Below are 24,398 nucleotides of genomic sequence, written 5' to 3'. Positions count from 1 at the left end.
CTCTGCGGGTGGGAGTAGCACCACTAGCCAATACTTTCAAATTTACTTGTATACTTGAGTTAAAATATTTTTGAGTACTAGAGGGGAGTGCGTTTTGAAATGAACGTTATTGGAAGAAATGTCAAATACTTTGTATGTTGCAAGGCTTTATGAATATCTCAGGGAACTTCAATTATATTGTAGCAAGTCTTGAAAGAATGTTACCTTCTCAAGGCTTCAAATTCAACTTGTACAAAAAATATTCATTCAGAAAGCTTATGCCAAGGAACACAAACGTTGTAAGAAAACACATTTTGAGCTCATTCAGAAAAGACTGAGAGTTTTTGTTTCAACGACTTGCGTTTTAGGATCCCTGGAATACAGCTACTTGAGGGTCCGGAATTTGGAAAGTTTGTCCATACAACTTTTTGAAGAGCATTGGGCATAGAGTTTGCAAATATGACAAGCTATCAAAGCGTCTCATGAATACACAAGCCGGATTCTAAACAGCATATATAAGTTCTGGATACTCTGATTAATTGAGCTGGCTTGTAAAACCTATATTTCAATGCTTTTTGTTACTGGTCCCCATACATAATTTTCAAACAAAATATTGCATGCTTACTTTCATAACTTTTCAAGACAAGATAATGTCACATATTATACAGTATAACATGATTCGTCTCATCGAAAAGCTAGACCAAGTATGATATCTATATTGCTCTATTTCTTGCTATATTTTTCACAAAGGATTCCTCAACTGTAGCAATCAAAAATGTATTGAGCTATAATTTTGCACATATATACACAGCTATGTGAAGTTTTAAATACTTCACGTTTTGCACAACCATAAGCCTTATGCCTTATTTTCATTTGTGTTCAATGTTTGCTTGCACTTCTTTGCTATTTTCAATTCAAGGTGTTTATATAGCTCAAAAGTTGTCTCAAAAAGATTGTAAATTGGTATTAGCTTTTTGTCACTATGATCTGTCATCGTTTCCTCCTTGTTGAGATTGTGAAGTGTTCATTTTTTTAGAAACAAAATATTTAAACATACGACAATTGCATTCCTAAGTCACGATGTAAAAAGGGTAAGTTTGATATTATTTTGGTTCTCGAATTTAATAAGTGCATTAGGGCGCTGATTGTAAATAAGTGGGCGGGGGCTCAGACTAAAATGGTGAGAGCGAATGTGTAATACTTTTCGCACCGCATGGAACACAGATTAGTCTACTATATCTGGAACAACTTCATTCACCAAAAGTTATGGGAAAACAAAAACAATACATGATTTTGAAGCATCTTTTGGTTTTCCCGGCACCGGAGGTAGGTGTCCGATGAATCAGTGTCTTTTTTTTAAATTCAAATTGGTTTTCCTTTTTTCATCTATTGCCAACGAGACCTTATGTGTATAAGGCATGATATAAGGCAGCACCTTGGAATATATTTGTTTATATTTCTGAGTGTTGCACTCGGTCTTATATCGTTTATATTCTGTAGATACTGAGCGCCGCAGCTGGGGTATTTTGTACCTAGCGGGCACTTATTACATTGAGCTGTTTGAAGGGAATGAGTAGCTTTAATATTGTCTTTAAGTTTGGATAGACGTATATATCTTGTTTAATTTACTAGGCAAAAAGCACGGGTCGCGGTATTTGACAGCTCACCTTTCCCACGTTCTCAGAGCCAATGACTATTTACGTTCACATGACCAAAGCCCATATGCTGTTTCCAAATTCTACTCAAAAACCCAGACCTAGGCACGCTCGTTCCTGGAACCAGGCAACCGCCGCTTCATCGCCAAAAGAAGACACGTCTCGTCACGTGACACTGTTTCCATACGAACCGCGCGGGGATCTTAAGCTTGGAATACGCGCCGTGGCTTCGACTCTTTTTCTTCCTTAGACTCTCTAGATTCTGCCTTAGACCCCGGGTTTTTCCAGCATTTTTTTACAAAATGGCCCCTCTTAAGTCTGTGCTTCTTGTTGGCGGCGCTGGCTTTCTCGGACTCCATTTGGTGCAGCAGTTCTATACGCACTGTCCCGACACGCAGATCCATGTTTTTGACATCCGCCCGATTCCCGCCGAAATCTCCAAATACTTCACGTTCGACCGCCTGAAGGTCACTTTTCACCAGGGCGACTTGACCCTGGAAAAAGACGTGCTTGCGGCGATCAATGCGTCCAAATGCGAGGTGGTGGTCCATTCCGCGTCCCCGATCCACGGTATGGCCCAGGAAATCTACCACAAAGTCAACGTGGTGGGCACCAAAACGCTCCTCAAGGTGGCCCGGGACTCGCCGGTCCAGGCGCTTGTGTACACGTCGTCTGCAGGCGTGATTTTCAACGGCGCCGACGTCTTCAATGCCAACGAGTCGTGGCCATACCCCGCCAAGCATATGGACGGATACAACGAGACCAAGGCGGCGGCCGAGGAGGCTGTGATGGCAGCAAACGAGCCAGGCCAGCTTCTCACGGTATGCTTGAGGCCCGCGGGCATTTTTGGGCCGGGCGACCGGCAGTTGGTGCCCGGTTTGCGCACAGCAGCACGGCTTGGCCAGCTGAAGTTCCAGCTCGGCGACAACGACAACCTTTTCGACTGGACGTACGTGGGCAACGTTGCGGACGCACATGTGCTTGCCGCCGAACGGATCTTGGACGCCCAGCACGCGCCGCGGTTGGGCGGCGAGACGTTTTTCATCACCAACGACGCGCCCACGTACTTCTGGACGTTGGCACGCACGGTGTGGAAGGCCGACGGCCATATCGACAGCCACAACATCAAGTTGCACTACCCGGTGGCGATTGTCGCCGGGTACTTGTCGCTGTTTGTGTCGAAGCTCTTGAACAAAGAACCCGGGTTGACGCCGTTCCGGGTCAAGATCACGTGTGCCACGCGTTACCACGACATCACCAAGGCCAAGCAAGTGTTGGGCTACGAGCCGGCAGTGTCGCTTGAGGACGGCATCCAGCACACTCTCGACTGGATCTACGAGACACACAAGGACTAGGCTAGGGCAGTACGGCGCTATGGTAGCAGGGCGCTAGGGGGCATGGCACGGGCACGCATGGTGGATTCATAGTGTAAATAAGAGATGTTCAGAACACGAAGTACGCAGCGGCGCCAAGCATGGCGGCGGTGACCGCGAGCTGCGCCGTCATACTCGACGATCTCATGGGCACACCTAGACTCGTTAGTATGGGGAAGAAGGAGGAGGTTACCTTTGGTGGTGAGGGCACCTTGTGCTTTACAGCCCGGCAGGGCAGGTGGTAAGGGGGCGCTTCCAAAATACGTACCTTCAGTGGACGTGCCGTTGCTGATCCAGTTGATCTTGGGCTTCTGGTTAGCTAACGCTTCGGCCACGTCCGGGTCGGCCGCGGATTTGCCGGCGCCGTCGTCTTTTTCGTCCTCCGAGGTCAACTGGGATATCACCGATGAAGACGTCCGGTGGACCGTGTCTACCGTGGCCTTTCGGTTGCGGAAGCTGGCCGGCCGGTCGCCGTCCACCCGCTTGAAAGGAATGTTGCATGCGTTGACGTCATTGAGCGACGAGCAGTCGTCAAACAACACCGCCAAGAAATTCGTGGACGGGTTTCCGGGGCACAAGTTGTAGCACGTCAGGTCCATGCTCTGGAGTGCACAGCACTCGCAAGCCAAGTCGCCCGCTTTGCAGTCATCCAAGCTCGCCAATACATCGTTGCAGCAGGCCAGCAACTTGATGAGGTCGTTGGCTTCGCAGTTGTCGTATGGCCGCGGGTTGAGGTTTTTGTAGCTGACGTTTTCTATCACGGAACTCTCGATAGCCAGTGCTAAGGAAGCTATGCAGAGAAGAAGCAAGAGGAGATGGGAGAGCGTGAGGCGAATCACGCGGGAATCTTTTTGAAGAACAGAGGCGTCCATGTCGTAAGATTTTTGTGTGGGTGATCCGGGCAGAGGAAAGAAGAAAAGGCGGCGTCAAAAGCAGGGCGTCTCAACACAGAGCCGGAGTATCTGGGTTTGTGTTGGTGGATGCAAACGAGCGCCGGGTGGGTGCGAAATTGTGCACGGCCAAGGTGTGCTCGTGCATTGATGATGCCCACCATGAGAATTCTCGGGGTTGTTTCTCCGGCAGTCCAAAGCAAGCGCTGCAAAGCGTGGAATTCCATCTTGGCGGCGATTTCGATGGTGCACTATCGCATTGCAGAGGCTCATGCCAAATTGTATGGGGACCTCCGGGCCGATCCGTTCGGCCGCCTCTTTCGTCCTGGGCGTTGGTTTGGCAGCCTGATGGGTCGTACGCGGCCCGCTTCTCGGTGTCTGTTTGCCAACAAAAATTCGTTCTTGGATAGGCATGTGGAAGCCGCAGAAGTGAGGATATGAGAAGATACAGAGGACTGCGCCATGCGCCCACTCTGAGTCCAGCAGACATCGTTCGGGGCTTCAGCCCGCTCATACTACATCAAACACTCATGGTTTTGTGACTTGCTGAACTGGAGCTGTGAGCGTCGTTTTGGGAAACGTCCGGACCACTGGCCTTGCAATTCACGGAACCGATGAGAACCTCTGTCCACGATGGCAGAGCTTGTCCAGAGCTCAGATAAAAACACATTGTCTGGACTACACTTCCGTCACCTCACGCTAAGCAAAAGCCTTCCAGACTTCCCCAAAAGTCCGGAACACACTGGAATCATGCCAACCTGATGCGCCAAGCGCATGCATCAGAGGGGGGATCTACAGAAGCCAGGTTGAACGTGCTGATGAAAACGAGAAAAACAAGAAACCCCGCACCGTTTTGGCCCGAAATCCAGCGAACTTTCAGATTGGCCACGTTCCTCAATCTGCCTAGGAGTCGGGCTTGTTCTTTGGCGATGCACGCCCGTCCTACATACCTTTGGCACAGCTATTCCAAACTCATCATCGGACGCCAAGACTCCGCACGAACATGAGCCTTGGGAATTGATGCTGTCACTGCAATATATGCCAGATTGGCACTCTTTCGGCCGAACGGTGAAACGCCCAGGAGTTGGCGTTGGTTTGTTCCCAAATGTCAAACCTATTGTCAAAATTGGTGTACTGCACATATACGGGGTAATAACTGCACCATCACCTAATTGTCTGATAAGGCCATCTGCAACGACACATTTTTGATTGTTTCCCAGTGACCCGGCCATGGCATAAACCACATTGCTTTTGGGTCTGGCGACTGGTGATTCCAGACACAAGACGTGTTGCTGGTTGCCCCACAAAGCTGCATCGCCCAGATCACGTGACGGCGACAGGCCAACTTCCCGGGAAGGTATCAGTGGCGGGCCGCAGATGCGCGGCTCATAAAATTAAAATCACTAAAGCCACTCAAAATAATGGCCTGTGGTCTGGGAAGACGTTCTTTTTCGACATCAACGCAGGAATTGTCCGGTTCCAGAACTGCCTGTCGACCTCTCAATTTGTGGATTTGCTCATCTCCACGTTCCCAGACTTCCTGTTTATGATTGCTGTTCTGCCATGTATGATTGCTATCGGGCCATGTACGACTGCTATTGTTTTACCATAAACAAGTCCTGTTGTGTCACATAGACTTGTTGGTATTGCACAGCCTTGGTCTACATCTGATTCTCGCCCACCTCCATGGTGCTCCATGCCTGCGTGCGAAATGGGGCGATCGTGTGTCCTGCACAGAGTGCCGGCCGCTCAGCCCCACTTCCCATTAGGAACATCGAAAGCCCTCAAAAGCCAGCCTACGCCGGCAAGCCTGATTGCCGAATTGCCGATCCCCCGGCTTCGAGAAAACATGCGCCTCAAAAAAAAGCACCTTTTATGAGCGGGCCCCCAGCACAGTCGTGTTTCGCGCTCAAGTGCCAGATGCTACTTCCAGCCAACACCCATAAACATCTCCTATCCGGGAAAAACAGCACACGCGTGCGGGCTCGTTTCTTTTTCGCGTTTCCTTACGCAACGGGGAATGTGCGGGTGAGCACAGGCCACGTCCATGTGCAGGCTGCAGGCCGCGGTCCCTGAAGCCGAGAGCTCAGATGTTGGTGATGTCAGAGATCGGTGATGTGAAGGTGTGGGTGATGTGAAAGTGTGAAGGTTCCCTTCTGTCCTTCTTCTGGCCGCCGTCTCTTGTGCTCTTTGTTCTTGTTTCGTATATCTCGCTGCTGTCCTGGCTGGACTTTGCCTGCATCCGCGGTTTTGTGATGACGCTGGCGGCTCCCCACTTTGGCCGGCTGCTCCTTAGTTTTGCCAGTGTCAACTAATAATTCGAGCTGGGTCTGGATTGGCCCGAAGCGTGTGTTTACACGAGCGTGGAATCGAGACCGCGCACCGGGCCGAAGCCCCAGCTGAGCCCACCCTGCATTGGGGTGTGCACACATGCGGCGCGCCACACAGTCCCATGACGCGCCCCCAAAATACGTTCTGCATGCCGTCCGCCCGTGCGTCGCCCGTGCGCCCTTTTATGGCACGCTTCCGCGCTGATTGGCGCGTATCGCGCGGTTGCACTGCGCGCACCTGCAGGGCTCGTGGCCAGATGCAGAAATGGGTGCAATCGGAAAACCTCCGGCGTCTTTTTTAGGTCGCCTTCGGCATGCCGACAACCCTCGTGCCGGGCTCTTTAAATACGCGCCGATCCCCCAGGCCTGCGGCGGCACTCTTTCTTCTTTTCTGGTTCTTTCCTTTCGTTCTGCTGTTACCGACTTTCGTATCTTCTCGGAACCAGTAAACACCCGGCCGGAATGAGACAAGCCATCACTTTTCTTTCGGCGCTTTTCGCCTTGGCCCTTGCCTTGGCTGCCGACTTGCCTGCCATTGAGGTGGTTGGAAACAAGTTTTTCTACGCCAACAACGGGTCGCAGTTTTTGATCCGTGGTATTGCGTACCAGCAAAACACCGAGAACAGCACGTCCTCGGGAGACTCGTCGTACACAGACCCGCTTGCTGACGGCGACGCCTGCAAGAGAGATGTGGAGTATTTCGCCAAGTCCAACACCAATGTGTTGAGAGTGTATGCCGTGGACCCCACCAAGGACCACGACGAGTGCATGAACACGTTTGCCGACGCAGGCATCTACATCATTGCAGACTTGTCGGAGCCCGACACCTCCATCAACAGAGACTCGCCCGAATGGAACTTGGAGCTCTACGACAGATACACGTCTGTCATTGACATGTTCGCCAACTACACCAACGTCTTGGGCTTTTTCGCCGGCAATGAGGTGACCAACAACAAGTCCAACACGGACGCGTCTGCGTTCGTCAAGGCCGCGGTAAGAGACATGAAGACCTACGTGAAGGACAACGGCTGGTCCTACCCCGTGGGCTACTCGTCCAACGACGACGCGGACACGCGTGTGGCGATTGCCGACTACTTCTCCTGCGGTGACTTGGACGAGCGCGCCGACTTCTTTGGTATCAATATGTACGAGTGGTGCGGCGACTCCACCTTCGAGGAGTCCGGCTACAAGGACAGGACCGAGGAGTACCTGAACTTGACTATCCCCGTCTTCTTCTCCGAGTACGGCTGCAACCTTGAGAGGCCCAGAAAGTTCACTGAGATTGCCACCTTGTTCAGCGACGAGATGACCGACGTCTGGTCCGGAGGTATCGTGTACATGTACTTCGAGGAGGAGAACGAGTACGGCCTCGTCAGTGTCAGCGATGACACCGTCAGTACCTTGGCCGACTACTCCTACTACTCGAAGGAAATGAACAGCATCAGCCCCAACTTGGTCCTGAGCAGTGACATCGGCTCTGCATCCACGCAGACCTTGGCCTGCCCTACCTCGGCCTCCACCTGGAAGGCCTCTGCCAGCTTGCCCCCCACGCCGGATAAGGAGACTTGTGATTGTGTGTACAGCTCCTTGCTGTGTGTGGTTGCTGACGACGTCGACACTGACGACTACAGCGACTTGTACGGCTTCGTGTGCGGTGAAATCGACTGTTCTGCTGTCTCCGCCAACGGTACCACCGGAGTCTACGGGTCTGTGTCTTTCTGTTCCGACAAGGAGAAGTTGTCGTATGTTCTCAACGCCTACTACGAAGACCAAGATAGCCACTCGAGTGCATGTGACTTTGATGGTTCCGCCACTCTCGTTGCCTCTGCCTCTGTTGCCAGCTCATGCAGTGCTGCGGTTTCTTCTGTTTCTGCCAACGCTGTTGCCACGGGCTCGTCGTCCTCCTCTACCTCGTCTGCGTCCGGCTCTAGTTCCCTGGGCTCCAGCTCTCTGCGTTCCACTTCCAGCTCTTCGTCGACTTCAACAAAGTCCTCTGACGGTAAGATCGCTGCTCTCCCAGCTACTAAGAGTGAGTTGGTGGCCATTGGTGCCATGATCTCGTGCATCGTTGGTGGTTTCGGAGCGTTTTTCTTTTGAAGCAGTAAATAGGTAATCGTACGTCATGGCTTTGCAAGCTTCATCAATGAATGTGTATTAATGGCCGAAGGGCAACTCTAGTTTGTGATCATAAAAATCTCATTAAGAGCCTTGGCATCCATCACAGAGGCACGCTTCTGCCGGATCCATTTGGCCCTAGCTGACAACCGTGTCGCGATCTGCTTCTCATTGCCTTCCCGTGGTTGTAGCATGCTTTCTCTTGTCACTTCTGTGGCTTGCTCATTACCAGACAGCTGCGCTTCTAATCTCAGGTCCTTTTTTTTCTCCTTCTTGTCCTTCTTCTCTTTCTTTCCCTTCTTTTCCTTCTTCTGCTTCTTCTCTTTCTTCTCCTTCTTTTCCTTCTTTTCCTTCTTCTCCTTCTTCTCCTTCTTCTCCTTCTTCTCCTTCTTCTCATTCTTTTCCTTTCTCTCATCCCTCAAAGAAGCACTCTTGCTTTTCTTGGACTTCCTTCCTGCGGGCTCGTCATCTTCAGGCGACAGTCTTTTCTTTGATGAGTACAATAAAAGCTTTTTGCTTTCGGAATCCCAGGTGCTGCTGAGGGTCTCACCCTTGATAAAGTGCATGCCCCACTTTCCATTCACTATATTGTCGGTTCTCTTCCTGTCTAACTCACTGCTGACTTGCTCCTCCTTTCCATTGAGTCTCCCGAGAATTCTCTGGAATACATCAAGACCAGCACATTCACCGCTATCAAACTCGTCTTTTTTTGTCTTTTTGGCCAACTTCGAACCTAGCCCAGAGTTGTCTGTCTTTATGCTCACTTTCACGTGAGAGGTTGTGGCGTGGTCGACAAGACCCAACCCTTTCCCAGGGGCCCAGCCCATTTTCTCGAGGTATTGATGTCCAAATCTTTCAGTGTTGTTCGACCATGATGTGTTTCTTGGATCTAGTCCGAACCTCTGCTTCACTTTAACTCCTGCCAAACCCATCGTTATCACGTATCGCAAAATTAAGTTCGCAATGCAAAAGGAAAAAGTTGAGATGAGCATCCTCGGATATATTGTCCTGTACATAATGTGGGTGTATAACAACAAATCTGAGGATTACCTTCATTTTCTGTAGTGTCCAAGAATGTAAGACCAGCAATTTGTCGCCAGGTACCCGCCCGAATCGGATTTTTGTACGCAGCCACTTTGGACGAGCCAGCCCATGGCGCTGCAGTAGTCAGAGTATGACAACACTGCTTGCATCTTTTCATGAACCAAGAAATCTGTAATGCCTGGTCGAAACACCACGTGGGCTAGGAGTGAAATGATTGTCTTAATCCAAAGCTCTTTGTTGATGTGGGCGTTCAAATCGACCCAAACGGGCTGGCAAGCGGCTTTGATTGGGACGCGGGCAGTGATTGGCAGTATCGATTTTGCCTTTTGGTAATCCACTTGGACTACAATATCACAGCCAATCTGTTCTTTGTCCACGAGCCTGGACTCGTAGTTTTCGAACTTAAACGTCCGATCAATACGTGTCATGTCAACCAACCCGTCAGAAATAAGCTCAAGTAAGCATGCGATCTCTCCAGGCTGTATGCCCTGGGACAAAATGAGACCTTTTCCCACTGCCGAAATATCATTTAGCGTTTCTTTAAACAAAGCCGCCTGATGGAAAAGCTTACTGTTGAACTGTCGATTCACGAGCGCATTCTTGAACTGTTCGCCCAACACAAATTTTGGGCTATCATCAAACGCAAGATACTGAATCTCTTTGTCACGTAATGCGGCATTTGTGGCTGACCGCACTGCCTCATCACCAAAACGACCTAGTACTGTCTTAACCATGATGGGATCAAAGTTTCCATCCCCAGTAGTGAATATAGACTTGAGAATAGATTTCACGTCGTCTTCTGGTTTTGTAGAGGGCGTAAGGTTCGCCTCGCATGTAAAGACTTGCTGGCCAAGTGCAAATTCTTTTTGTCTCATCGACTGATATTCCAATCTTTCGGAAAGACTAGATGTGTTTTCAACAAGCCCTCGCTTGAACGTATACTCATCCGTGTTCTTTTCGAAAGTGGACCATAAGGGCATCTCATCGATGACAGCAAATTCTGTGGTCTTATCAAACTTCGTCCAGAAGTCCAAGAAGAACCGAAGGTCGCCCTCCAAAAGATCTTCTTCCATAATATGGCCATCCTCTACTCCCTGGAGGACCATATTTTGAAAAGTCTCCACACCTTTGCTGACTGCCTCTGCACCACCAAACAGGCGCCGAAGTGTGCCCCACTTTTGCCGCAACAACGCCCCATCTATATCCTCGAGAAAGGAAGCAATCGCATCAAAGTCAATTGCGTCTTTAGAGAATGTCTTCGAAATGACAACCGACCTGTACACAATAGTGGCACCGGACCTCTCGATCTTGATGTTGCGTCTTGTGCGCCTGGGCCCAGAGGATGGAACAGAAGCGATTGTAGCCTTTCTTGGTCTTTTCGCGCGTTTGATGCGCTCCAAGATATCCAAGTCCTCGTTCTTTTTGCTTGTCTGGCTCCTCCTTGAGGTTTGGGGCTTTTCATCTTCATCTTCAACCTCGGGTTCTTCGTAGCCTTCCTCGCCCAAAGTGGCGAGCCTGCCTTTCCCTCTTCTCATGCGCGTGACGGGCGAAACCATCGTTGTGTTTGGCTTCTCAACGTAGAGTTTCATTTCGGACTGAATCAAGCGCCGCTCAAAAATCTTCATATTCTTTTTGCTCATGTGCTCGACGTATTTGGCCTTCAAAGATTCCATGACCTCGGCTGTTGGCCTCTGCAGGGGGTCTTTGAGCACAAGCACGCGCTTCTCGACTTGCTTTCCCTCGAAATCAACCAAAACCTTCTGAGATTCTAGGACGCCTGATTCTGTAAGATGAGTGATGTCCCTGTTGAGCGTCTTGCTATCTGTCTTGGTGGCCAGGCCAAGTCGCTCGTCAAGCTTACGGCAGAGTGATGCGCTCTTGAAAGTTGCACCGCCTTCTTCGCGAATGATGTCTAAAATGTGGTCTCTTCGGCTAATGGCCTTGAGAGAGCCTTCTGCCTGTGAGGCGGTCAACTGGTGTCGTTCGCGGCGCCTGTTACGGGCAGGTTTTGCCGATGCTGCTTGCGAATTGGGTTTCATGGAAGGGAATGGGGGACTGTCGATTTCGGGCATAGCCACTGGCGCTGCTTTTTCGCCGCTAGAGCGAGCCGGGCTAGTCTTGTCGCTGGCCGGCTCGTCTTCCATTGCCATGTCGTCTTCCAGACGCAATGCCTCACCGTCACCCTCGAGCTTGGGGAGGTAATCGTCGCCGGAATCATCAGCGACATCCATAGGATCCATTTCCGCAAACGAGCGGGGCGCCGCGCGTCTTCGGGTAGCCGGCTTCTGAGCAGCCTCGATGGCACGGCCGATGCTTTCGAGGTCTTCCTCAACCGAGAGAGTCGATGCTTGCGTGGTGCTCTCTGCTTGGGGCTTGATATGAGACAACAACTGTGCCGGAGGTTCGGGCAGAATGCTCGCTTTCTTCGAGTCTACGCGCCGGGGCCTCTTTTGTGGGGTGGGCAGCGGTTCTGGGGCGCGGTCCAAGAGCGTCAAGCGGCGCTTCTTGGCCCGCAAAGAGTCGTTGGAAACCTTGCTGGGGGCCACGTGCAACTTCTTCTGGAGGGCTGTGAGCAGGAGCTTTGTAGGCTTGGACACGAAGCTGTACGGCTTGGGGGCTGGTTTCTCCTCGGAACAGAAGGGCATGGCAAAGTACTTGTAGAAGCGTAGCTTGCCCTCGTTTTCGTAGAGCTTGATGATAGAGTAGTCGTCGTAGGGCTCGGCGTACTTCTTGAAGGGCTTCAAGTTCTTCAGGTTGCTGAGGTAGCTCGGGAGCAGCTCGAAGAGCCGCGCAAAGGGGCGGTAGTCCGCGGTGCCCACGAGCGCCTTGTTGACCTCGCCTGCGGTGACGCCACGGCGCTCGCTGGCGGCCACCTGCTGGAATATCTGGTGGAACACGGGAAAGATACGGTTGAGCACGGGGAACGTGTGCTCAACCGCGTGGTCCGGCGAGTCGCTGTCCACGTCGGAGTCGCCGAACGCCGCGGGGTCGTCGATCTCCGGGAGCTCGAGGTCGTCGGGAGCTGCGGCTTGCGCGGGCGCGTCGGCCACGAGTTGGATGGCGTACACGCGCTGGCGTGTCGCCGGAAGCTCGACGTGGAGCTTCTCGACAATGCCCTGGCGGTGCATTTTGAGGCACACGCTACGGAAGAACTTGGACGCCAGGCGCGAGCCGTCGAGGCGCAACTCCTTGCGCAAGTCCGAAAACCCACGCAAGTGGTTGGGCGCACTCTGCAACGCCGCCACCACCGCGCGGCGCAAGCGGGCCACGTCGCGCGTGGCGTCGAGGCTGTTGTCGGCATCGTCCTGCGCACTTGCTGCCGCCAAGCCGCCGGCGAACCGTACGTGCACGGAGCACGTGGTGTGTTTCTTGTTGACGTACACGTTGCGGCACACCACAAGCGCGGCTTGTTCGAGCTTGATGAGCCGGAGCCGCAACAGGCGGATGTCCTGGCCGGCCTCGCGTGCCAAGTCCGCGTTCAACACGCCCTCCGCGCCGTGCCGCGCGATCACCACGAGCAAGGCAAACGGGTGCTCGCCCAAGCTTGTTTTGAGCATGGCGTAGTCGGCCGTGTTGGTCAAATACCGGAACTGGCACGGCTCCGAGGGCCGGAGCGTGATTTCCGCCTCGCTGCCGAGCCGGAGGAGCGCGCCGTACGAGAGCTCGCGGTCAAAGGGCACCGGCTGGTTGCGGGCATAGATCTCGACTAGCGGGTCGCCGGGGACCGCCAAAAGCGCGCGCCAAACGACGTTTTTTTGGAACCCGTCGAGCACCGTGGTGTGTGTGTGCCTGCTGGCGGCTTCCCAGAGCGTTTCTAGGGGGATATGGGTGTTTACGGCGAGCGTTGCCTGGAGGTGGTTGACGAGCTGGCCGACGGTGCACGAAAACAGCATTTTGCGGGCGTTTTCGGGCGTTTTTTCGGGCGCAGGGGTCTTTCCGCGGTGGTTTTACCACTGTAGCGATTCCACGGGGGTTTGGGGCGGCGTGGGGTGTTTTTGGTGCACTTGTTAGGGCGCTTATGGGTGGTTTAAGCGCTGGGTTGTGATGATGTTTGTGAGATCATATGGGGCGCGCGTGTGTGCAGGACGCCGGTGCGCCAGCTGCGCGGGCGTGTTTTGGGCTGTTCTGAATGTACTTACTTTGGCTGAACGGCTTTTGTCAAAGTCTACTGTCAAAGTCTACTGGGAGGTCTTTTTGAAATATCTTGTCAACGACTTATTTGGAAAGCTGCTTTGGGGGTCTATTGTGGGCGAGGGTATTTTTGTGATTATTATAAGTGTGCAAAGGTGCGGTACCATGCCCTTGAATATAGGACTCAGATGTATTCAGGGCAAGCATGTTGAGTGTTATATAGTGTAAAGAGAATATGGGTGTGGGCTAGCCGGATAGTGATTCCATCGTGTCAGAGTGTATCGTGGCTGACTACTCGATATATTTCAAAATAGATTGTTTCCGGCAATATATTGTTTCCCCTTCTATATTGAGCGTGAGATAATAATGTGACCAAAATCTACCGTGACAAACAAATAAGACCACATTGAAATGTGGTGCGCGGTCTTGATTCTCCCACTGACTGGTGTGGGCTCGAATAAAAGGGAATTCAGCCCCTGACAAAATCATTTTAGAATATGCCGCACGTGGCTTCTCGAAAGATAATATAGGGGGCGGATGGGCGATGTCATTCTTGGCTGCTGCTTCATCTTGGGGTTACTGATTTATATTGGTGTACTTGACTTGCTGCACTCTTGGTCTAGTATGGCTCGACATGATAGTCATTTTTGTCCTGATGAGAACAGCTCTTTGCGGTCTCGATATGATTAATCATTCAATAAAGTCCAGGGATACGGCCTATATCGCAAAACACTTGCTTTTGCAATGCCTCCAAGATACGAAATCGTAGAAATCAACACAGACTGATATTTATTCTTATTTATTGCCGATCGAAACATTTATTCAAACTATATACTGTCCACAAAATCATAGTATTGATGCACATCCTATGGCTTTCATCAAGATCCAGGGTGTATTACGATGCTCTCAACCACACCAGTGGCATTTCAAAACTTAAGCCAACAAAGTGCTAGGAAGGAAATATGGTATTTTTTGGGGCAGACATCTTGTTAACGCCCTCCAGGTCAGTTTTTACTCTCGCGTGTTGGTGATACAACACTCGCTATTAGAGCCTACAATTGTATGCACTTCTTTCGGTCAGATTGTCCAACAACGAAACCTTTTCAAGGGGAGCCCAGACATTCCAATTCAAACAACATTTAAGAATTCAAAAAGCACTTTTGTCTGAATATATCTGGTTTTGACTATGGGTCGTGATTTCGCACCCATTAATATCGCGTCCCAGAGGCAGAACAACGCGCACGAACGTGTGATTCATAGGTCAATCTGAGCGGAGTTTGATTAAACTTCTTGCCCCTAGAATTTCCATGACATTGATATTGAACTGTCCTCAAGTTTCGGATCTTCTGCTTTTTTCTGTTTCTCCTGATTTTTTTGTTTCTTGTTTTTCTTTTCCTTTTTCTACGGCTATGTTGCTTGATAAAATATTATTGCGGCAATTTTCCAAAGAAGTGATGCGTCTCTTCGAAATTAAAAAAAACTTAACTTGGAAATTACACTTTATAAACAACAAACTTAATATGTTTTAACAAATCATTGTGTTGTACATTGTATTAACAATTTCGAAAGGCTTGGGTTTTGCCAGTTTAACCAATTGGTCGTGTTTGCCACGAGCGCCCTTCCACCTAATAAAGCAGGGTGAAATCATGGCTAATTCCACACCGTAAAGGCCCGAAGCGGCTCTTCCAGCTCATGTTTCCTATTTGCATACTCCAGAGTCGAGTTCGCCTTTTGTAGAGCATTGTACACTCACTCGATCCTATAGGCTTAGCGTATTCAGTGTGTCCTTACGCGTTTCCAAAGTATGGCCTAGTGACAGTTTCAAAGTGAAGTTTTTTCCCGATCCATGATATCACATCCATGTTGTCATATCCAAATAGCATAGCTTTCATATCATATCTCTGTATTATACCTATTATATCATATTCGTTATATTCGGGGACCCAAAGCCGTATTGGTCGTCACGTGAGGCTCTCTGTCCCTCCAGATCCAAAAAAACAAGGCCATCGTGCATGTGCCCCAGACTCAGGATGTATTTTTGTTGTAACCTACTAAACACACAATCCTAGAATATCTAGGAATTCCAGTGGTCGCTGGCTTCGTTGTTTCCGAGAACCGTTGATCCGGCCTGCGTCCGCATATTACCCTCGGCAGAAACACCTCCGACCCACGGAAAACGAGCCAAAAACGAGCCAAAAGAGAGCCTGGGCCTTTCCCTTTTGTCTCCCACTGCCAGCCCCAAATACAGAGCACAAATCACGTAGTACCACCGCCTCTCCAGGGCCCCCGGCAGCCCGGGCCCGTATTTGGCCTGCGCACGACCCCTGCCCAAAAAAACTCCAATGAGCAATCTCTGTTTTCCACGTCGGCCTGCTTAAGCCTGGATCGGAGGAAGCTCTGCACGTATTCGCCATGGACTCGGACGACGAACCTCTCACGCTTTCTGCCGACACTTTAGCGGCCCTCCAGCAGTTCAAGCTGGAGGAAACACAGCGCAAACAGCAGTTCGAACAGCTTTTCCAGAAACTGGAGGAGCAGTTCGAGCGGCAGAAGTTCTCCATCGACACGTTCCAGGAGAACTGGCAGCTCTCGCAGTTCTGGTATGCGGACGAAACCGCCGACGTGCTTGCCCGGGCTCTTCTAGAAGGCGCCGATCAAGACACGGTGATCTGCATTGCCAGTGCCCCTTCCGTGTACGCAGCGGTGACGAGAATGCCGGAAAACGAGGTGCCCACCAAGCACATCTACTTACTCGAATACGACGGCCGGTTTGGCGTGATGGCGGGCAAAAACCACTTCTTCGAGTACGATTACAGGCGGCCGCACGAGGTGCCGGACGTGATCCGCAAGCGGTGCCACCGGCTCTTGATCGACCCGCCCTTTTTGGAGGAGCAGTGCCAGACCAAGTCGGCCCAGGCGGCGCGGAACCTTTTGGCCCCGGACAACGGCGAGAAAACGGCCTCGGGCGACCACCGCTGGAAGCTCATCTCTTCCACGGGCGAAAGGATGCGTGACATCATGAAGAAAACGTATCCGGAAACACGGCTCACGTCTTTTTTGCCGGAGCACAAGAACGGGCTCAGCAACGAGTTCCGCTGCTACGCGTCTTTCGAGTGCCCGCATTGGAAGTATGATGATACACTCTGAGACGGCTTATGCCACGCAGCCGGGACGCTACATAGGAAATACAATTTGAACTCGGCCGGGTGTGTCTAGGAGGATTTGTGTAGGGCTGGGGCCAAAAGAGTCATGATGTGCTTAGATCTCCAGGGCGCAGTGAGACGTGTACTGGAATCCCATGCGAGCGCAGCTTGGAAGAAACGCCTGGCGGTTTTTGGCTTCATGTTATTGCTTGGTGTGGTTGGTTGGTGTGGTTGGTTGGTGTGGTTTGGTTGGTGTGGTTTGGTTGGTGTGGTTTGGTTGGTGTGGTTTGCTTTGACCGACTTGGTGTTTGTTTCATGCTCTTGTATATATAGCTAGTCACTGGCTGGCAAGTTCGAAGTTGCCTTTCCTGGAATTGGGTTGGGGCGAGACATGGGATGATTTATGAGCGGTGGTTTCCGCAGCTGGCTGGGACAGACGAGCACTCGATACGACGGCAGTATGAGAATGTCGTCGTAGATAGAAAAGGCCTCTAGTTCGAGAGAATACGGACGGGAAGGGTAGGAAAGATAGAGGGCAATGAAAAGGTTAGGCGAAAGGCACACAAAATAGATGGGATGGGCAAAAGAATAATTGGTACTGGTTAGATCGTCAGGACCATGGCAATAAAGATAGAGACTAGTTCTGTGGGCCAATGGGAACAGTCCAATAGGTCGAAAGGAAGAAAACGGTTGAACAGATCAGTGGAAGAATTGTTCAAGAAGGCTGAATAGACCGATAAATGAGACGAAGTAGATTGACAGAAGAAGAATATGGCGAGCTGACGGCCAGAAGGATGGGGTGGGACAGATGGAGCCACACGAATTAGTCACAAGCCAGTCAAAGACTACAGAAACAACCAAACGGGTGGCAGACCAATCCAGTTACTCTAATGGGCCAGGAGTGTCCAGTTAACGAGACAATTCAATGAACCCGACCAGTCCAGTGAACCAGGCAGTCCAATGAAACAGCCAATCTAGTGAACCAGACAGCTTAATGGATCAAATCAATCCAGTGTACCGGACAGTTCAGTGAATCAAATTGATTTAGTGTACCAGATTATTCAATGAACCAAAGATATCCAGACAATTCAATGAATCAAATTAATCCAATGCACCAAACAATCAAATAAACTACGAATATAATGAACCAGTTTATTCAATGAATGAATGCAGTATACCAGACAGTCCAATGAATCAAATTAATCCAGTGTATCAAATAATTCACTATACCACGGATATAATGATTCAGCCAATTCAAAAACCCAATCCAACGAGCCGGTCCTTCCATCTCGTTCCGCGCACCAGAGCCACATGTCCAATAAACAGGTCCTGCATCCACGCGCGGCTCCAGGCTTGGGTGGTTCTCGCCTGCTCGACATGCCTAAGACCCCTCCAAATACTCACATGCCCCACGCCCAACACAGTTACAAATCTTGAAAATATAATAAACTTCTCAAGTAGATCTCCTTCTACCACTGATCTAGCTTATATTTTCTTTCCCTCCTGCAGCCAACGCCAGACCCCAACACGGCGCCGGCCAGGAGTGCACCGTGGAGCCCTAAGTGAATTGCGGGCGTGCGCGCACCGCCTGGAAAAAAAGGTCCCCGGCTTCTCAAATTTCGGCAGCGCAAGGGAAAAAAGTTTTTCTATATATTACCTTCTTTTCTTCATCCACAATGTCTTTCTCCGATTTCTCTAAGGTCGAGACCCTCAAGTCTTTGAACGAATTCTTGGCTGACAAGTCCTACGTCGACGGGTATGTTTTTTTACATCTTTTCAAGGTCTCCAGTTCTCTGTTAAATCTGAACTGGCGCCCTTGAAAAAAAGCCACTTTCCAGGCAATGGCGGGAACAGGCGCATCAACGGGAAACCTGGACGCCGGGAAAAAAAGCGGAAACACAGGGCTGCACATTTCTGCAACCTTCCGATGACTTTCACGTGCACCCCAGCTCTCTCCTGAACGGCCTGTTTTTGTTGCAACTATATTCTTGAATGATGATCGCAATCTTTGGTCCGTGTTTATGAGGTGGATTCAAGACCCACCGTGTGAGTGACAACGAAGATTTAAATAAAATCCCTGACTTTCCAAGCAATCCCTAGTGCAAACAAGCCCTGACGAAACAGCCAACGGCAACATCGTACTAACTCAACCAGTACCGCCGCCACCTCTGCCGACGTCTCTGTCTACCAGGCTTTCCAAAAGACCTACCCAGCTTTCGCCAGATGGTTTAACCACATTGCCTCTTTCACCGAGGAGTTCGAGACCTTGCCAGCCGGCAAGGCCCCAGCCGGTTCTGCTGCCGCTGCCGAGGAGGACGACGATGACGTCGACTTGTTCGGCTCCGACGATGAGGAGGTCGACGAGGCCGCCGAGAAGTTGAAGCAGGAGAGATTGGCCGAATACGCTGCCAAGAAGGCCTCCAAGGGCCCCAAGCCTGCTGCCAAGTCCATTGTCACCATGGACGTCAAGCCATGGGACGACGAGACCGACTTGGAGCAGTTGTTGGCCAACGTCAAGGCCATTGAGATGGAGGGTTTGACCTGGGGTGCTTCCCTGTGGATCCCCGTCGGCTTCGGCATCAAGAAGTTGCAAATCAACTTGGTTGTCGAGGACGCCTTGGTGTCCTTGGACGAGTTGCAGGCCGCCATTGAGGAGGACGAGGACCACGTCCAGTCCACCGACATTGCTGCCATGCAAAAATTGTAAGCAATTTGCGCAACCCTCCCGGTTTGTTTTTATTGTATAAGAATGAATGCTCATGTGTAATGATATCTATGATCCATCCACCCGTATGTGTGTGTCGTCAGAGGGGAAGGTAGTCGACACCCTCCTCTAGCCACTCGCTAAGAACCTTTTCCTGCGATACACCCCGTTGCCACACCTGCCGCACGACCCACCCCAACGACGCCAATGTGCCCATTTGCGCCGTCTCGTACAACGTGTCCATGAACTGCAGAAGCTTGTTTCTCTCGAAAGCCGTCGTGCACTCGCACCCGATCGCATAGACGGGCCACACCATCTGTGTCACTATTGGCGACTCGCTGGGCATGGAGCCATAGACGTCTATGAATTCGTTCACCGCAGCTCGGATGGCCACACGTCGCTGCTCGGTTCTGAAGAGCCGGAGCAATGAAATGTACACCGCCAAGCTCCAGCACTGGGCACCTTTCAACCGCAAACTGTAGTCCTCTCCATCCTTGAAATCAATGTAGTCTCTGTAGTCAAGCAACTGCCTCTTCATAGTATCTATTTCTGCCTCGAAGTCCTCGTCGTCGGTGATGGTGCCGTTGTGGATCTCGTGCCGAAGAAAGCACACCTCCGAAAGCGCTCGGAAGATTTCGCCGGGGCAACCCATCATCTTCAGCGTTGAAATCACATCTTGGTAGGATCCGTACCAGTCGGGGCTACAGTAGGGAAGCCTACAATCAGGCGACACCATGGCACTCACGGTATCGTACCAAGAGAGCACCACCACGAGGGATCCCTTGCTTTCGTTTTTCATCAACGATCGATAGAAATCGTTGTTTTGGCAAACCGAGCCAAACACCTTGAAGAGGTATCTAGAAAGCGAAGATTTGCCTTTTTCTAGAACTGCGAAGAGAATGTGAACGTTCATTAACACCAAGATCACAAATGATTGGATGCGCATCTTGTTGCTTGCTTCAGAAATGCTCTCCGGTGAATCAGACGATGGGGTCGAGCTTGAAATGGAGTCGATGAGATGTGTCATTGTGCTGTGGATGTGCGCCATTCCCTTGTCGTAATACTCGTTTCCTCCCTTTCTGCTTTCATATATATGAATGCACGCAAGCGAGATAAAGCAACTCCTTGCCACATCAAAATCACAGTACTGGAGGGCCAAGGCAGGCCAGGGTGATTTAGGATGTGCATCGAGTAATGGTAGAAGGTCTTTGAAGAAGTGCTTCAACATACGGTTTTCCTCCTGATGGGACATCACGAGTGATGCGTTGGCAGGGGGAGAAGTCAAGCTGTCATCGAATACGTGCGTTTTCCCAATCAATTGAAGAAGCTCCGCATCAAAATTCGTGAAAGATTGGGAATTAGTGCTCTCAGGAGTGTCGGTCTCATGTGGCGTGGCAAAAATGTCCGAGAGAGCTGTATCTAGGGGCATGTTTGCAAGCCTTTCTGCATTTCGGTGTGCCAAGAATAGATCACCAAAAGCCTGGCTGAGCGGAGATTTTGCCTCCATCCCGGAATCCATCTCGAGCTTTAGTCGCTCACGGTTTGTTGGTTGGTTTTGAACATTCACCGGGAACTTCTGTGTTTGTCCAGAGCTTTCGAGCACAGATTCGTTCACAGAGTTTGTGGAAGACATGCTATGAGAGCTGAGCTCTAGAGACGACTCTTGGGACTCCAACAGAGTGACCGCCCGTATCATTGGAGTGCTGTTCATCATCATTTGATTTCCACCGCGGACAAATGCATCATGGTGTGTAAAGGATTTCGTTCTTTTCTTCAAAACCGCTTTTTCCTTCAGCACCAGACTGTCGGTATCGAAAAGTAACCTCATCTTATACCCCTCGCAGGGCCGGTTGGTAGAAAGGCAATTGTTGCAATGGGGCTTTCCCTCATCGCACTTGCGGTGTCTGGCTGTTAGTAAAGAACAGTGGTAACTGGCATGGCTTAGAGCACTACAGGCCATGCTAATCTTCCAGGTGTGACCCACACTCGAACATACCGTTTTTTACAGGTCCAGCATCCTGTTCTGACTCTGGTGATTTTACCCATGGCAAGCTGAAATTTACAGTCCCAGAGCCAATATTCCGATAACGCGGGTCTATATGGCGGCGGTGTGCAGGTGCTGAAGATAACCATGCTGTGCAGTCCCCGCGCGCTTCCGGCCAATCTAAACCACGCTCAAATCGATAACGAACAGGCACTGACTCATCACAGAGCAGTCGACTGCAATCGCGTTCTCGGCAGCAACAGAGACAAATAAGGGCCACCATAAGACGTATGTGTGTGTTGGCCCAAATCAAGTAGCTTTCTGTGTAGCAGCGAGCGTCAAGCGGCAGAAGACACGGGCCGAGCCGGCATCCACGGGGCTCCAATGCCCTAGTTCTTCCCCCAACCTGTAGATCAGAAATAGCCGCCGCGGTCATGGGCCACATGATTTTTGGGACTGGTGCCTCCAGAAGCGGCGTGTTGAGGAGCCTCCGAAATGGCCCGGGGCATGTACTCTTTCGCTGGCGACACCGGGATCTTTGCGCCTAGCGGCCATTTCAGGTCGGCGCGGGAATCCTTCCAGTCGGCCACGGGCTCGAAGCGGAGATTGTCGTTTTCTTTGGAAAAGTACAAGTGTAGGAGCACGAGCTGGTCGAAGAGAACCGAGAGGTCGCTGAGCATGGCCCCGGACAGGCCCAGGAACACGGACTTGTCGATATCTAGCGCCGTCACCGACTGGAGGTTGGCAATGAAATGGTCGTTTTTGCGGCCGGAGATCTTGCGGGTGAGGCGGTCGAGGCCTCTTTTTTTTGCCTCGCCGAGGTTCCTGCTCTGGAGCGTGAGGAGCGAGAAGTTGAGGAGTCCGATTGCCTGGCCGAGCTTGGACTTTTGGTAGTTTTCGATCGAGAGGAAAAGGCCGGAGTACGCCGTGACGTACTTGAAGAAGACCGCCAAGTATTGGGGCCACTTGTCGGAGTTCAAGCCGACGAGGTTCGGCTCGCTGGATCTCTGGAGTTCCTTGATGAGGTTCTGGCACGCAAGCACCTCGTTGAACACCCAGATGGCCACGCGGCAGAGCACGCCGTTGTTCGAGGACGTGAACAAGTCGCGCGACGAGAACGTGGTCCGGTTCATCCACGAGGACTTGCACACAATAGACATCTGGATGCCAATGTCACACACCCGCTCGAAAAGCGCAAACACCGAGGGGTGGAACACCACAGCGTCCGGCTTGCGCAGGCACACGGCCGTCTGGAGCCGCCGGCCGAAGCACACAAGCAGAGTGGCGGACTTGTAGTACTCTGCCACCAGCCGCCATTTCTCGTCGAGCTCTTTCGACGAAACACCGCCGTTTTGCGCCGGCTCTTCGCGCACGAGATCGGCAATGAGATCGGCGCCGAGCCGCATGTACGTTTCCGCCTGGGCGATGACCACAGCGCCCATTTCCGAGGCCACCGTCCACTCGACGGCGGGCCTATGTATACGCAAGGATTTTGGCGGTTTTGCCGGGGCAATGTTGGCCCAGGGCACCGAGCCGGAGAGCGGGGCGCCCAGCGCAGTGGCCGCCACTTTTTCGAGCGTGGCAGACAGGTATGGGCGCACGATGTCGTGCAAGATGCTGTCCAAATACTGCTCTAATCGGAGCATATACTGTGCTAGTTCGGCATGGTTTGCCGGCGGGGCAGAGCCAATGGACGCCCGCAACGAGAGGGTCTCTGGGGACAATATTTGCAGCGTTGCGGCCCCATTTTTTAGGGGGAGCGGCGTACAGGGCGTGTTTGGAAGCACAAGCATGGATGGTATGGGAGTGGTGGGGAGACTTGTTAATGAGGCCTGGGGAACAATGGGGGGCCGCGCGGCGCAGGCCCTGAGAACTGGGGCCACTGAGAAGTTGGCCTAATTGGTTTCAGTATCAGATTTCTCAATTCAAGTATGTACGGTACTTCGGATCCTTAGGATACTACTATTCTCTAAAAACCCTTAAGGAAGAAAGGAAAGGGAAAAAACTTTCCCTGTACGGAAGTTTTTTCCTCTTGCCACGTGAGGGATGCCTACATGGCGGATACCACGTGACAATTGGGGAAACCGGGGAAACTGGGGAAATACTTCGGCACGAGAACCGGGCGAGGAGGCTGCTATTTATAGCCCGAGCCTGGTGCACAAAAGCAACAAAAACAGGGCCGCAAAAGAAAAGGGCCACAAAACAGGGCCACAAACGAAAAGGGCCGGGGATGGGCATGGTGTTTTCTGGGGTTGGTCCACGAGGCCTTAGGGCCGGCTTTTCGCAGCCGGCGCTGGCGCTGGGGCAGACGGGTCACGTGACGAGACCAGCGGCCCAGGTTGCAGCGGGTGGGACTTTTACTGCCATTTCCTAAGATCGTTGGATTGGTTGGGACTGGATTTGAGCTGTAGTGGATTTGTGTGGGATCAATCTGATGTTTGTTTTTGGAGAGGGGCGGGAAGTGCAATGTCAGCAGCTACTGCTGGCCCGAGTACGCACACGAAATTAGACCGCTACCTAAAGCGACCGACCAAAAGAAGCGGCGAAGTTTGAAATTGAAGCCTGTAAATAATTGAGTGGAGATTAAAACACTTATTTTGGACGGCTTGCGATTTTAGGCGGTTTCGGGTGGTCTAAAGGCTCTCTTTCCTCTTCAAAGCATTCTTATCTATGTGAGCATGGTGGACAGGGCTAGAGATATTTCCAAAACCTCCAACCCACACTTACTTCGAATTGTTATTAGATTTTTGCGTATTTTTGAATGCTGATTAAAGAAAAAGGTATCTTCTGTGAGGATTTGATGGCTTATTGGAACGGTCGCTTTGAGAATGGGCATGCGGAGGGCCCCAACTGATTATGGTCTCCATTTAAAAAATGCTTAGACTCTATTCCTCATGTCCATGCAATCTTAGAGTGGGCATGGAAGCCAATTCCTTGAAATTTACAAATGACTAAATCAGAAGCATATTTGGCCTGGTAGTTTTTAGAGGACCATTCTTTTCTGGGCAAGCTGCTGTATATCCCTCAACTCACTCATGGTCAGAATTACC

At 51.2% G+C, this 24,398-nt stretch overlaps 9 protein-coding genes across 9 annotated transcripts; 4 read left to right on the top strand and 5 right to left on the bottom strand.

The window, feature by feature from the left end:
- The first annotated feature begins 1,865 nt into the window (after positions 1 to 1,865).
- Positions 1,866 to 3,165, top strand: ERG26 (sterol-4-alpha-carboxylate 3-dehydrogenase (decarboxylating)). The gene has a single exon (XM_018855748.1). The coding sequence runs from the start codon at positions 1,937 to 1,939 to the stop codon at positions 2,987 to 2,989; it is 1,053 nt and encodes a 350-aa protein (XP_018712512.1). The 5' UTR covers positions 1,866 to 1,936; the 3' UTR covers positions 2,990 to 3,165.
- A 264-nt stretch (positions 3,166 to 3,429) lies between these two features.
- Positions 3,430 to 3,852, bottom strand: PGA43 (Pga43p; the record flags this gene model as incomplete). The annotated part of the gene is made up of 1 exon (XM_018854559.1): positions 3,430 to 3,852. A coding segment is annotated over one exon (423 nt), but the record flags the coding sequence as incomplete, so codon positions are not given.
- A 2,837-nt stretch (positions 3,853 to 6,689) lies between these two features.
- PHR1 (Phr1p) lies at positions 6,690 to 8,324 on the top strand (the record flags this gene model as incomplete). The annotated part of the gene is made up of 2 exons (XM_018857089.1): positions 6,690 to 8,146; positions 8,195 to 8,324. 2 exons carry the CDS (start codon positions 6,690 to 6,692, stop codon positions 8,322 to 8,324), a joined length of 1,587 nt encoding a protein of 528 aa, XP_018712510.1.
- Positions 8,325 to 8,401: 77 nt separating this feature from the next.
- METBIDRAFT_229172 (telomerase inhibitor) lies at positions 8,402 to 9,274 on the bottom strand (the record flags this gene model as incomplete). Its single annotated transcript, XM_018855221.1, has 1 exon — positions 8,402 to 9,274. The coding sequence occupies one exon, from the start codon at positions 9,272 to 9,274 to the stop codon at positions 8,402 to 8,404; it is 873 nt and encodes a 290-aa protein (XP_018712509.1).
- A 120-nt stretch (positions 9,275 to 9,394) lies between these two features.
- Positions 9,395 to 13,279, bottom strand: METBIDRAFT_39267 (transcription factor TFIIIC subunit; the record flags this gene model as incomplete). The annotated part of the gene is made up of 2 exons (XM_018857121.1): positions 9,395 to 11,518; positions 11,720 to 13,279. The coding sequence occupies 2 exons, from the start codon at positions 13,277 to 13,279 to the stop codon at positions 9,395 to 9,397; spliced, it is 3,684 nt and encodes a 1,227-aa protein (XP_018712508.1).
- A 2,650-nt stretch (positions 13,280 to 15,929) lies between these two features.
- Positions 15,930 to 16,664, top strand: METBIDRAFT_10913 (protein-lysine N-methyltransferase; the record flags this gene model as incomplete). Its single annotated transcript, XM_018853879.1, has 1 exon — positions 15,930 to 16,664. One exon carries the CDS (start codon positions 15,930 to 15,932, stop codon positions 16,662 to 16,664), a length of 735 nt encoding a protein of 244 aa, XP_018712507.1.
- A 1,672-nt stretch (positions 16,665 to 18,336) lies between these two features.
- Positions 18,337 to 19,367, top strand: EFB1 (translation elongation factor 1 subunit beta; the record flags this gene model as incomplete). Its single annotated transcript, XM_018858717.1, has 2 exons — positions 18,337 to 18,416; positions 18,815 to 19,367. The coding sequence occupies 2 exons, from the start codon at positions 18,337 to 18,339 to the stop codon at positions 19,365 to 19,367; spliced, it is 633 nt and encodes a 210-aa protein (XP_018712506.1).
- METBIDRAFT_144839 (Zn(II)2Cys6 transcription factor) lies at positions 19,358 to 21,543 on the bottom strand. The gene has a single exon (XM_018854508.1). The coding sequence runs from the start codon at positions 21,322 to 21,324 to the stop codon at positions 19,465 to 19,467; it is 1,860 nt and encodes a 619-aa protein (XP_018712505.1). The 5' UTR covers positions 21,325 to 21,543; the 3' UTR covers positions 19,358 to 19,464.
- METBIDRAFT_86705 (uncharacterized protein) lies at positions 21,276 to 23,311 on the bottom strand (the record flags this gene model as incomplete). Its single annotated transcript, XM_018859262.1, has 2 exons — positions 21,806 to 23,311; positions 21,276 to 21,295 (listed from the first exon to the last, which is right to left on the bottom strand). The coding sequence occupies exons 1-2, from the start codon at positions 23,139 to 23,141 to the stop codon at positions 21,276 to 21,278; spliced, it is 1,356 nt and encodes a 451-aa protein (XP_018712504.1). The 5' UTR covers positions 23,142 to 23,311.
- Between the last annotated feature and the right edge of the window lie 1,087 nt (positions 23,312 to 24,398).

Source organism: Metschnikowia bicuspidata, assembly GCF_001664035.1.
Source record: "Metschnikowia bicuspidata var. bicuspidata NRRL YB-4993 chromosome Unknown METBIscaffold_2, whole genome shotgun sequence".
NCBI lineage: Eukaryota > Fungi > Ascomycota > Pichiomycetes > Serinales > Metschnikowiaceae > Metschnikowia > Metschnikowia bicuspidata.
Note: the sequence above shows the minus strand (reverse complement) of the source record. Positions and strands in the feature narration are given on the sequence as shown.